This window comes from Vigna radiata, chromosome 2 (genome assembly GCF_000741045.1).
Source record: "Vigna radiata var. radiata cultivar VC1973A chromosome 2, Vradiata_ver6, whole genome shotgun sequence".
Lineage (NCBI taxonomy): Eukaryota > Viridiplantae > Streptophyta > Magnoliopsida > Fabales > Fabaceae > Vigna > Vigna radiata.
The window spans coordinates 16,124,357-16,138,131 of record NC_028352.1 but is presented as its reverse complement, the minus strand read 5'-3'; the positions used below and the strand labels follow the sequence as shown (position 1 = coordinate 16,138,131).

The window sequence follows — 13,775 nt, the reverse complement described above, 5'->3', positions numbered from 1 at the left end:
ATAGTTAATATGTCATAAACTTAGTTAAATGATCATATTATATTACAACCACTTAGACTTTAATACATGCATATATTTTCCCTAAAACACCCGAGTTAAATAAGCTGAACAAAGTGGTTAAATATATTGTAAATTTGATCCAATATTCATATAACATTGAACAACAACTTGAACTTCAATAACAATATTTTTAAAGTTCAAATTCCCTGTTACTAGAATGATTTCCAATGATTGAGACTTTTGAGAACAAGACTTTATTAATGCGTACATAGATTTAGCCACAAACACTTGAATTTAATCTAATAAAAAAATCATTAAATATGTTATAAGCTTGATGAATTGTAATATAACTTTAAACAACAACTTCTACTACAATGTTTATAAAATTTTCAATTGTGTTGTTTGAATGGTTTTCAATGATGGGAAGTATCAAGAACAAGACTGCTAATCAATAGATAAATTTATCAAGAAACTACTCAATTAAATTATTTAAAGAAATGGTTAAATATATTACAAACTTGATTAAATAATCATATAATGTTGGACAACCACTTAAAGTTTAATAACCATGTTTATAAAGTTTTCAATTCTCTCAAATTTTGTCATTGTTTTTAGTCTTCCCATCAACTATTATCCTCAATCTCTCAAAACCATAAACCACAACTTTAGCATATGTACACATTATCAGTCGACTTAAGTCTCATTTCACTACCTATTGCCAAAAAAACAGGTTAAAAATGATAAATGAAGAACAGGTTAAAAATAAACACCAAATATAAATTCAGAAGTAGATGGTCATATGTTGGATCAGCCTCTCAAAATACAAGGATACAACAGTAAATAGAAACATTGTATGATGGTACACTTTTGTCGTAGCTAGAAACACACCCTTAGTTATACAACGTGCCACTGTTACTATGAGAAAAATTTTATGAAGTAAACAAGAGGAAAAAAATATGTACATTTAATTAGAATAACGTAGAAAGAAAAGCTTCACACAAAAATTAACTTATAACTCCGTTCAAGATGCATTTAGATCCCGTGAGGCTTGGCCTTGCCATCTGTAAAACAAAAACCATATTATTCACAAGCACATTTCATATCATAGAAGATGTCCAAGTCTTTAATTTGGATGACTAAAATATTCATATCCACATATATTTAGATGATAAAAGTTGCAGTAAATATTTAACAAATTTCCTAAACAGACATCCATTACCCACATACATAGGTGTATCTTTACCACGGTATCCACACCCAGAAGTATTTAGTACCCATCAAATTAGTATATTCAAATAATTAAATTAATATTTTAATTAAAAGTTTATATTAATTAAGGTGGTCAATGTGAAGTTGTAAAAGAGAAAAATATCAAATAAAATTTGGAAATTTGTTTTACTTCATGTACTTGTTTTCTTGTGTTTTAACAAATTTTATTTAAATTTGTTATTGAAATCAAGTAAACTAATTTGTATTTAAATATATGTTTTGAACTTTTCTTTTGTTGATTAAAATGTTCAACAAATACCCTTGGATATTTGTGGATATCTATGGTTTTCTGTAACACCATGGATAGTTGTCATAGCAGAAACATGACGGTTCTTAAAATACAAGACAGGTAGCTAATACCCACTTCCAACAACACTCATTCATTGTCATCCTTAGTCCTAGTGAGGAGGTCTAGTGTGATTGGTTTGACAAGATTCATTAGTTATCATAAACTCCTTAAGCTAGATAAAAGCAAAAACTATAAGGGCTTTTTCTTCCAGGATCCTTGCACCAATACTAACATCAAAAAGATTAAAAAGTCGTATTTGCTGCACCACTGATAGGATATAAGGTGTATGATAGGAGGAAACAGATTAAAAAATTAGTTGTTAGTTGGGTTGTTAGGTTGAGTGAGACTTTCTTTATATAGTGGGGGGTCTTTGTAGGCATGGGGAGGTTTTTTGGTTGTTTAGAGAATTGTTGACAGGATCATTACCATCCTGTGTGAAGGGAACTTTGTCCCTTGGAGGCATTCTGGGTGCCTAGAATCAATAATATCGTATCTTCTCAGTGAGATTTGGTGTTTTACAAAAGTTTTCTTGGGTTCCTCTACCTAAGAACCTAACAAATTGGTTTGACCTATCAGATCAAGAAGGTGTGGAAGCATGGAAGGGAGAGTTAGAGTCTTGGAAAGATTGGCCAGCGAACGGGGTAGAGCCATAGTCAAATTAAGGGAAGAAAGCACGGAAGGTTTCCCAGAAATGAAAGACATGCTGCAGGAACTCGTGAGTCATGGAAGAGGCGTAAAAGAAAGTGAGAAATCTGTCATGAAAGGAAAGAAAGAGGAAAAAGTAAGTATGGATGCTGAGAAAGATAGTCTGCAAAACATCAAGACAAGAAATCTCTGAAGAAGGAGGGTACTTGGCTAATGATGAAGAGAAGAAGGAAGAAAGATATCCACATAGTAGTAAACCAGATGAGGAGGGAGAAGAATTGTCGAGGCCTAAGGTTAAAATAGTGAGCTTTGGTGTTTTAGAGTAGTTTTCTTGGGTTCCTCTACCTAGGAAACTAACAACCACACTGCCTCTTTCACCACTGCCACCAATTACACCTTCATTCTGCATCGCCATTTAACTTTTTGAGAGTAGGAAGAAGAGAAATTTGCTCTAGAGAGCTCATTTGGTAATGCATTTTATACATTTTGAAAAGCTTGTTTTGAAAATCTTGTACAGATCTAAAGTTCTAAAAGTTTATTCCAAAAACTTGTTCTAGAAAACTCGTTGCAGAAGGAAGGTATCATAAACATTCCAAAAAGCCTTTTCCAAAAATTTAGATTACATATGTTTTTAGTTCCCAAACCTGAACATGAAATTGGAATTAGTTTGTTCATATCCCAAACTTTAATACATTTTGATTTCCAAACTTTAAAAATTAATAGATATAGACCTTTTAACCTAATCACAGTATTTTTTTGGGCTTGTAAATAATGTTTTAAGCTGACATTTAAATTGGAACATGTCAAAACAGTGTAAACAACTTAAACACTATACTAAAATGTGTTTGGCATGTCAAAAATTTAACACGGTTGGATTGACAAAACTATATTTATTCATTTTTTAAGTTTGGAGACCAAAGTGTATCAAAGTTTGAGATAAGGACAAATTCCAATTTTACGTTAAAGTTTAAGGACTACAAACTTGTTTAATCCAAAAAAACTTGTTCTGAAAAGCTCCTTCTAGAATGTATTTCATGTGTTCCAGAGAGCATGCTCCAAAGGATTTTGAAAGTTCTGAAAGATTTCCAAAATAGATAATTCGATAGTTACCTTTTAAGAAGGGTAAAGTGGTCATTTTAAAAATTATGAGGGTGTATGAAGAAAGCCAACTACTAGTCCCAATTGCAAGTAAAAGGGGTCCAACAAAAGAAATATGCCTTAAATACATTTAATCCCTAAAATATACATGCTGTTATACTAATATTTAATATTGAATTAGTCTCTTTGAAAATATTTGACACTAAAAGCAAATAATTTATATATTATAAGGACAACAAAATGAATACTTTAGAGGAGTCAAAATAAAATAACAAGGACCAAAAACAAAATATGACCATATATCAAGAACTACAAGCATATTTAAGCCAACAAATATTAATTAAACTGAGACGAGTGTATTGTCACTCTCATGTATATCTATTGTTTCTTCTAATAAATAACTATTATGTAAAAAATCCTTTTTTATTAATCAAGATTATAGATTCAAGAAAATATAGAGAAATTATGTAAATGGAGGTGACAATAGACACATGAAAGTTTCAACTCGAGAACTCCTTTCAAATATAAAATAAATCACTGTAAATGATAGCTTCCACAAACCTTGAGAGAAGAAATCTTGCGAGAGGACTTAAATTGCTATTTGAATGAATTTCCTTGTTTTGTTTCTTCTTGAGATCTGTCTCTGCATTTCGGGCTTCTTCAGCTGACTTAGTCTTACTAAGTAATCGGCCAGCCAGTTCTTGCAGGTCCTTCAATGATAATTCCTTTGAACTGCACAAATTGTTCTTCTAGGGGTTATGAATTATGATTGATAAGAAAGAGACATTTAATTTTCCTTTAGCATGTTGCAATGATGAATGTAGTAGAATGCAAACCTTGCCAACCGCTGAAGCAAGTTTTTGACAAGAGCATCACAGGATTGGGGCTTTGTCTTCTCCATGTTTAAAAGAGCATTGATAATAATTTGCACAATTGGCCCTTCTGGATCCTCAGCAATGGCCTACATGGAAACAAAAATGCTATAACAAAATTCATAATAACTAATCAAATTTATTCTAGTATAATTAAGTTGTAAAGATAATTCATTATGGCCAAACCCGGAGATGTTGCTGGCTATTTCATTGCTTTTTCATTTTAATTTTCCTTCTCTTTTCAGAATGCACTACTGTCTATAGGAGTACAAAATTGTAGAATAGTACTCATTACCATCACTTTTCACAAAAAGTCAATACATTAGAAAATTTTGCTTCATTTCCACAGAAATTAGTGACTCAGTATTTCCAAGGTATGCAAATAAAAATAAGAAATCAAATACAATTCTAATTGAGAAACCTTGTATCTTTTCCGATTTCAATCAGCATAGTGCAAGCAGGTTCATGTGGCATAAACTAAATTCAAACAGGAGAAAGTCATAATACTGTTAGAATAAAATCCTTGCGTGCATTCACCTCTTTCAATGAAGGAATAAGTAAAACAGATAACGGCGCAGAGGATGAGATTATTTTGGCACTTTCTTCATCATCAATATAATACTGTGATCTTGAAATCCCCTTTTGTGCATCCATGTATTCACGAGATGGTCTGAAAAATTACTGTTTTTATATAAGCAATGTCCACAAAACACCAGCAATATGGCAATGGAAGTACCTGGAAGAATCAGAGCTGGTTGACATTTGATCTCTCCTGCTTTCTTGTACATCATTGTTGAGTTTCCCCAGCGCAAATCTATCCCGGACATTCATTTTCCTCAATCCACCTTGGATAGCAGCCTTTGCCTAGAAAGAAAAATAGGGCAAGAAAAACAACAAATAATTAAACAAAATTACTTTAAATGGGGTTTAAGGCACCAATAGATCGTAAATGCATATGGGTAACGTATAAAATATGTAAACTAGTACTAAATATAATACAGTTTCCGGAAAGATACACTACATACAAAGGAAAAAAAAAACAGATTATCTTGCCACAATTAACATTGAAGTGAAATTCAGAGCTTAGATAAAAAAATAATAGAACCTCAGCAAGATTTGTAGCACTATCTTCAAATGAGGCATTTGAATTTCTGTTATTAAGTCCCAATCGGGACCTTGGTGTCTGTGGAGAATCAGAATCATCGTGCTGATTACGCAAAACCACAGTTCCGCTAGTAGAAACGTCTTCAAACGAAGCATAGCTGCTGCTAGACTGTGACAATAAAATTTTCAACAAGATTGAAGAGCAATAATAACAAGCCCTTTGAAAAATAAAAAATATCAGTTAGAAACATACACGGGAACTTTGGTCACGAAACAGTGATGACTGTGGTCCTTTTGGAGATCGAACAACAACAGTTCCCAATCCATTCCCATACAACTCATCCTGCTAAACGGCAAGTTCAATAGATCAAAATATGTTCAGGTATAAAAGGAAGTTCAGTCAAGTTCATGGGATTTTTGAGATACTTGATGATTAATGCAATTTTTATGTACTGTTAACATTCTTTAAATCATTACACTTCTCTAAACACTTTATTTTTGTTTATATGTCTACCATAAGTGAAGGGAATTGGAGAAAGAAATTTTAATCAGCTTCAGCTCAAAATATCTAAAACTGCAGTGGTTACAACTCAGCTAAGCATTTTTCATATTTTTAAAAGTTTTTGAAACAAATCAAAAGGTGCTCACATTCCTTGGGGTGTAGATATATCATTTTATTTGAAAAGGGAAGACCAACATAGTGAGAGTCAATTACATCATCAAGATGATTATCCAGATGTTCATCATGGTAAGGAATTCCTGAATCTTTTCCAAAAGAAGCCTCTAGCAACTCATTTTTATTGCCAGATCCCACCTGATAGCCACTCTCTGGACTTTTTTTTTGGGTAAGCTGATGATTTGAAACTTCAGTTTTCTTATCTCTAAATTGAGGTGGTCGTGACACACTACGAAAGGTTCCAGTACCCTGAGATCCACTAATGCTGAAGTCCCACCCAGAACTTTTCAGGGTTTTACCTTGGCCACTGCATATTAGTGAAAGTTAGGAATCAAGAAGTGAAAAGACAAAAAGAAATATATTAAATAGTATGAAAAGAACAGAAAATAGGAAAGAAATTTCTCCTCCAAGGATTTCCCTTCATAAAGGATTTCTCCTTTGTGAAAGAACCAATTCTCAATTTACAATAATAACAAATCTGCATTTCTCCTATCACTCTTCCCCATTTATATCTAACTAACCACTTGAACCAACTAACTAATACAATGTCCATTAGAGAATTCACCGCGTAAAACAAAAAACAGTAACTAAACAATTCTAACTGTAAGAATATTTATCCTATTTATCATCATTATATTATGTCTAGGCTTACCCTATTTATCATGATTATATTATGTTTAGGATTACTCTATTTATCATGTACGTTGTATCACAATTTTCTTATATATAGAATGAGAGTAAGAGGGATCTTTCAAGCCCTTGAGAATTATTTTACAGTTTCAATCTTAAGTTGGTATCAAAGCGGGTCGATCCCATCTAGTTTCTGTCTAGTCTCCAAACCCTAGTTGTTGTCCGCAACTATCCAACACCATTTGCCACTGTCCGACGCCATTTGCCCCTGTCCACCAATGTCTGGCACTATTTTGCCATGTGAGAAGTTGTCCACTGAAGTTTGTCACCATCAACCTCTGTTCCCTGCCATTCTGACGCCTTCCGCCACTAGCCACTATCACAGTTTCGTCTAGTGACCACTAGATCTGGTTTGCCTCTCCACACGACAGCCAACCCCACCTGTGCTAGAGCTTCGCTCTCCTCCATGCGCCGCCATGCATTGCATCTTTGTGCACGCATGCTGCTCACACGCCGCCGTCTGCTTGCTAGAACGCCACCACGCCACCTCTAAAGCGGTCGCCAACCTCTCCTCTCTCCGTTGTGCCCCTTCAAACCGTGTTCCGTTAACATCCAGACGAAACCCTTTCAATAGTCACCTAGGGTTTGCGGTTTCTCCTTCGGATTCTTTATCCCTTGATCCGAAATGGCTTCTTCAATGCCATCTCTTTCTTTGGAAGTCCTTCCATCACGTTTGAAAAGTTAAATGGAAAAAATTACTTATCTTGGTCGGTTGCCGTTGAGATGTGGTTTCTTGGTCAAGGTCACTATGATCACCTTGAGCAAGATGGCAGCCATGTATTGACTGATAAAGCTAACCAGTGGAAACAAGCAGATTCTAGTTGTGTGCTTTGTTATGACAATCAGTGAAACCCAAACTTCTTATAGTTTGTGAGAACTTGTCACTCCTTTTGGAAAAAAGCTCAAAGTATTTATGCCAACGATATTCAATGTCTCTATGACACGACAAACAAGCTTGCATCACTTAAAATGGCAAACCATGATACGGTGTCCTTCATGGCTGAAGCCCAATCTGCTGTCGAAGAACTCAGGATGTTTTTGGAAGCGGACTCATTAGAGGATATCAAGAAGAAACTAGACAAATATTACATGGTGTTGATTTTTCGTGCCCTACATTCTGATTTTGATAATCTCAGAGAGATCAACTTATGACCAGTCATGAGGTCCCCTCCATGGAAACAGTGGAAAATAATACTGATTTATTATTCAAATCATGAAAAATACATTCTGATATCCTTTATTTGTAGTAATCTAATTCTCCTAAAAAGAGAAATAGGGAAACTAGGAAATCTTGAAAAAATAAAATAAAATAAAAGATTATGAATCTATTTCCTCTAATTAGGAAGATTCTAAAAGATATTATCTCAAATTACAACACTCCCCCTCAAGCTGGATCATACAAGATAGTATGAACCAAGCTTGGAATAGATAAACTCAATAAACCCAATAAACCAACTTGGACAAACTTCAACTTGGACAACAATGGACGAGGGCGAACTTCAACTTCGGGATGGTGACTTGCAGCAGCAAACAGCAACAAACTGCAAGAACAAATGAAGGGCCTACAGTGGCGAATAGCAACAAACTGCAGGGATTGAATTGCCATCAATAGTGGCGATCAACAACAAAACTTCAAGGGACTTAACTGCCCTAAACAGCAACAAGCCTTCAGGAAACATCTGTCCTGCAGAGGCAAACAGCAACAGACCTGCAGGGACTACACTACGCTGCAGCGGCTGGAAGTAAAAGGCTAACAGCCATAAACCTGTAGGGACTTAACCACCCTAAACAGCAACAAACCTTCAAGGGACTTAACTGCCCTAAACATATTGGAGACCTTTAGGAAACAACTGTCCTGCAGAGGCAAACAGCAACAAACCTCCAAGGACTACACTACCCTGCAGGGGCTGGAACTTTCTCCTCCTCACGACTGAACAACAGACCGTGAAGGTGGAAGAACTGGTGAGAACGGATCCGTACGAGGGACAAACCTGAATCCCATAACTTTGAAAGAGTCAATTCAGCGGTCAGTCTCAAAGAACAACTCACCAGTTATTATAACAAAGCTTTGGCAGTGTAGAGGGCCTTTCACATGGCAGAAACCAAAAACACCAAATACCAAAGACATGTTGGAGGTCCAAAGTTCTCTGCTGGACTACTCCCAAATGTGATACTTAGACTTAAGATTTAAGAGTGATAAGAAATATTTTAGAGGGCTTAGAAGATCCCTCTCATTATCTTCTATTTATAATGAAAAACACAAGATTACATGTAATACCAAGAGTCTGCACTAAGCTACTAGGTACAGAACTAGGTACAGCTAATTAATAACTCTGCAGACTAGTCTAATGATGATAGGTATATGTAATGATTCTAGCACTCCCCCTCAAGCTGGAGCATACAGATTGTATGTTCCAAGCTTGGAACAAATAAACTCAATTCGAGGTCCCCTCAATGACTTAGTCAATACATCTGCGAGTTGGTCATTTGATCCAACAAACTCAGTACATATTTCTTTTGACAATAATTTTTCCCGAACAAAATGACAATCAATTTCTATATGTTTGGTTCTCTCGTGAAACACTGGATTTGATGCAATGTGAAGAGTAGCTTGGTTATCACAATACATNTTCATACTNTGGATGTCACAGAAGCTAAGCTCTTGAAGGAACTGCTTCACCCATATAAGNTCACATGTTAATGAANNCATTGCCCTATATTCAGCTTCAGCTGTTGATCGAGCCACTACATTTTGTTTCTTACTTTTCCATGAGATAATGTTTCCTCCAAGGAAAACACAATATCCTGTAGTAGANCGTCTATCAATAGGAGAACCTGCCCAATCAGCATCACAATATCCTGATACCTGAAGGTTTCCTTTGTCTTCATATAACAGCCCTTGCCCGGGAGCCTTTTTCACATACCTTAGAATGCGAATGATAGCATTCCAATGACCAACACACGGAGCTTGCATGAATTGACTAACCACTCCAACTGCAAAAGATAGATCCGGCCTTGTAATAGTGAGATAGATTAGTTTTCCCACTAGTCTCCTATATCTCTCCGGGTCAGAGAATAACTCACCTTCTTCTGCTGTTAATTTTTGATTTGGATCCATAGGACTATCAATCGGTCTACAATCAATCATGCTTGTTTCTTGTAAAATATCCAGAGCATACTTCCTTTGGGAGATTACGACTCCATCTTTTGACTGAGCTACTTCAATACCTAGGAAGTATCTGAGGCTCCCAAGATCCTTGGTTTGGAAATGTCTACACAAGTACTCCTTCAATTGAGATATTCCAGCAGTATCATTTCCTGTAATAACTATATCATCAACATATACTATCAAGTAAACANATTTCCCGAGGGATGAATGATAATAAAAGACTGAATGATCTGCTTCACTGCGTTTTAACCCAAATTTTTGAACAATGAAGCTGAACTTTCCAAACCAAGCACGTGGAGATTGCTTGAGCCCATATAGAGATCGGTTCAATTTACAAACCATACCAGACTCCCCCTGAGCAACAAACCTAGGAGGTTGCTCCATATAAACGTCTTCCTCAAGATCACCATGGAGAAAGGCATTTTTGATATCCAACTGATGAAGTAGCCAATGACGAATGGCTGCCATGGCGAAGAACAAGCGAATGGTAGTCATCTTGGCCACGGGAGAAAAGGTATCACAATAATCAAGACCATAAACCTGAGTGTACCCTTTTGCAACNANCNGGGCTTTGAGCCTATCAATGTCACCATTAGGGCCGACTTTAATTGCATATACCCATCGACAACCAACAGCCTTTTTGCCTGGGGGAAGTGGCACAAGCTCCCAAGTATTACTGTGGTCAAGAGCCTGCATTTCGTCAATCATGGCTTGTCGCCATCCAGGATGATCAAGTGCTTCTTTCACATTTTTAGGTATAACCACAGGGGATACTGAGGATAAAAGGGAATAAAAGGAGGGCGACACTCTGTGATAGCTAAGAAAATTATAAATGGGATGAGGGTTTCNAGTGGAACNAGTACCTTTTCTGAGAGCAATGGGCCAACCAGAATCAGCTTCACCAGGAGGCGTGACAGGAGATGGAGACGGAGAGGAATCTGAAGGAGGAGATCCACCATTGTCTGAGAGAGGACTGTCCACGGGAGCACTNTGTNGGGAGATATCAATATGTGGAGAGGAAGGTTCGGGAGGACTTTGAGCGTGACTTGAATAGACTGGGACATTGGAGATATTGGACTTAACCACTGGAAGAGGAAGGACCTGTTGGAGGATATGAACATCTTGAACAGATGGAGAGAAGAAAGGTGTCTGTTCAAAGAATGTGACATTGGCAGACATGTAGTACTTCCGGGTTTCAGGGGAGTAACACCGATACCCTTTTTGAAGCCGAGAATAGCCCAAAAAGACACACTTGATTGCACGAGCAGAGAGTTTGTCTAACCCTGGAGACATGTCGTGAACAAAACACACACAACCAAAAACGCGAGGAGGGGTGTGAAAGAGAGGACCATTGGGAAAAAGAATGGAGAAAGNGACTTTATTATTGAGAGAGGAGGATGNCATCCTATTAATAAGAAAACATGCAGTTAAGATGGCATCCCCCCAGTGATGAACAGGAATATGGGCACCAAGCAAAAGGGTACGAGCAGTTTCAACCAAGTGTCTATTTTTTCTTTCGGCTATACCATTTTGCTGGGGTGTATGAGGACAAGTGGATTGATGCAAAATACCATGGGAGCTAAGGACTGCAGAAAAAGAGGATGAGAAATACTCTTTAGCATTATCACTTCGTAAGATTTTAATCACTTGACCAAATTGGTTCTTGATTTCATTCAAAAAGGAGGTGAAGATGGGTAACAATTCAGAGCGATCTTTCATTAGATAAACCCAAGTACATCGAGAATACTCATCAATAAATGTAACAAAATACCGAAAACCAAAAGAAGAGACGCGACTAGGTCCCCAGACATCAGAGTGAATGATAGAAAAACTAGAAGTACACATTGCTTGAGACCTTTTAGGAAAGACAGACCTAACATGTTTTCCTAGTTGACAAGACTCACATTCTAAAGTCTGAAGACCACTAAGCTTAGGACACATCTTTTTTAACTTTGACAAGTGAGGATGGCCAAACCGATCATGTAACACTTTAGGGGAAAGAGCTGCAACACAGGATACCCGTGGACGAGATCCAAAATGGTATAAACCTCCAGCTTCATATCCTTCTCCAATCTGTCTCCCCGAGCCACGCTCCTGTATAACAAAAGATTTCGAATCAAAGGTTATTGAACAATGTAACATTTTGGTTAACTGACTTAAGGAAATTAAATTGAATGGACAGTTAGGGACAAAGAGAACAGATTTTAGAGTGAGAGAGGGAGATAGGAAGACTTGACCGACTCCCTTGGAACAAGTTTTGGAGCCATTTGCAAGGGTAATAAAATGGGGTTTTTCTTGGAGGGAAAGGATTGAGAACAATGAGGTATTACCAGAGATGTGATCAGAAGCACCCGAGTCAATTACCCATGAATTGGGACCTCCCATGGATTGAGAAATGCAGGCGGTGGACGTACTTGGGGACTGAGATGATTGCGCCAAGCTGTTAGACTTTAATCGCAGATACTCTTGATACTCTTCCTCAGTGAACTTGGAGTTGGAAGTGGGAGTGTCAGCCTTAGAGATATTAGCTGTTTTTGAAGGGAAGCCATGCAAGGAGTAGCAGTTTTCTTGGGTGTGACCCACTCGCTTACAATAAGTGCACTGTGGACGTGCCCGACCTCCACGTCCTCCTCCTCTAGTGCCACGTCCTCCTCTTCCTCGTGTGGCAACCATGGCAGATGGTTCCAGTGTTTCATGAGCTTCCTGAGATTGAGGCACTGGAACGCGAAGAAGACGTGTGGTCAAGGCTTCCAAGGAAGGGACTTCATGGCTTGTTAGGAGTTGATCTCTGATGTGATTCAAATCTGGATGCAATGCACGGAGTATCATCACCATATAATACTTGTCAAGCTTCTTCTTGATTTCTTCTGGAGACTCCACTTCCAAGAACATTCTCAACTCTTCTACAGCTGCTTGGGCTTCGGTCATAAAGGAGACCATATCATGGTCTTGCATTTTGAGACTTGCAAGCTTATTTGCCGTATCATATAGACGTTGAATATCATTAGCATAAATGCTTTGAGCCTTCTTCCAAAACGAGTGACATGTTTTGAAGGCTCTAAGAGATATCAAAAGTCGTGGCTCCACAGATTGCTGGAAATCTGCTTGTTTCCATTGTTCAGCTTTTTCAGAAGGTACTTGGCTTCCATCCTGTTCAAGGTGGTCATAATGGCCTTGACCAAGAAACCACATTTCCACAGCTGCAGACCAAGACAAATAATTTTTCCCGTTTAATTTTTCCGAAGTGATCGAAGGACTTCCTGAGAGGGAAAGGACACTTCCAGATGCCATTCTGGATAAAAAATAGGAAACGGAGGGCGCGACAGTGAAGAACTTGAAAATGCGACTGTGACAAACCAAATCACCCTCGGTTTTCTTCAAGGGGAGCTTNGAGACTTCACNGAAACCCTCTTTTGAGGGTCAGAACAGAGAGAGAAGACCTAGGCGACAGCTATGGAGGTGTCGCNGNGACGTTCCGGTGACNAGAGGGTGGCGCGTGGACGNCACGCGCCTGTTTGCAGCGCACAAAGAAGCTGCGCGTGACGGAGCGTGGAGGAGAATCCGNCNAACCCACTGGTGGGGTTGGNTGTCGCTCGAGGAGGCGCTCCAGATCCAGTGGTCGCCGGTCGGAACTGTTACGGCGGACGGCGGCGGACGGCGGTGGACGGCGACGAACAGCAGCGCACAGCAGCGGACAGATGTGAGATGGCGGACAACCAAGTTAAGAACTTCAAACTGCAGTTGACAGCTGCAGATAGTGGTGGGACAACCGCGGACAACGGCAAATGGCACCGGACAGATGCGAACAGTCGCGCTGGTGGACAACCAGGACGGAAACCAGAGCAGGATGAACCTGGCTCTGATACCAACTTAAGATTTAAGAGTGATAAGAAATATTTTAGAGGGCTTAGAAGATCCCTCTCATTATCTTCTATTTATAATGAAAAACACAAGATTACATGT

General features: G+C 38.1%; 1 protein-coding gene across 4 annotated transcripts in view; it reads right to left on the bottom strand.

Annotated features, from left to right (window-relative positions):
* Positions 1–756: 756 nt before the first annotated feature.
* LOC106756110 (germinal center kinase 1) overlaps positions 757–13,775 on the bottom strand; it is a 35,041-nt gene continuing 22,022 nt past the window's right edge. For 2 of the 4 annotated variants that reach the window (XM_022778694.1, XM_022778693.1), the window contains exons 14-21: positions 5,993–6,260; positions 5,531–5,623; positions 5,279–5,446; positions 4,910–5,037; positions 4,711–4,843; positions 4,138–4,262; positions 3,863–4,033; positions 757–1,061 (exon numbers count right to left, since the gene is read on the bottom strand). In XM_022778694.1, the coding sequence (XP_022634415.1) occupies positions 1,022–1,061; positions 3,863–4,033; positions 4,138–4,262; positions 4,711–4,843; positions 4,910–5,037; positions 5,279–5,446; positions 5,531–5,623; positions 5,993–6,260 (1,126 nt within the window). In that variant the 3' untranslated portion in view covers positions 757–1,021. Of the gene's footprint in view, positions 1,062–3,862; positions 4,034–4,137; positions 4,263–4,710; positions 4,855–4,909; positions 5,038–5,278; positions 5,447–5,530; positions 5,624–5,992; positions 6,261–13,775 lie in introns of those variants that run through there. The other 2 variants (XM_014638379.2, XR_002667198.1) reach the window with 2 other exon arrangements.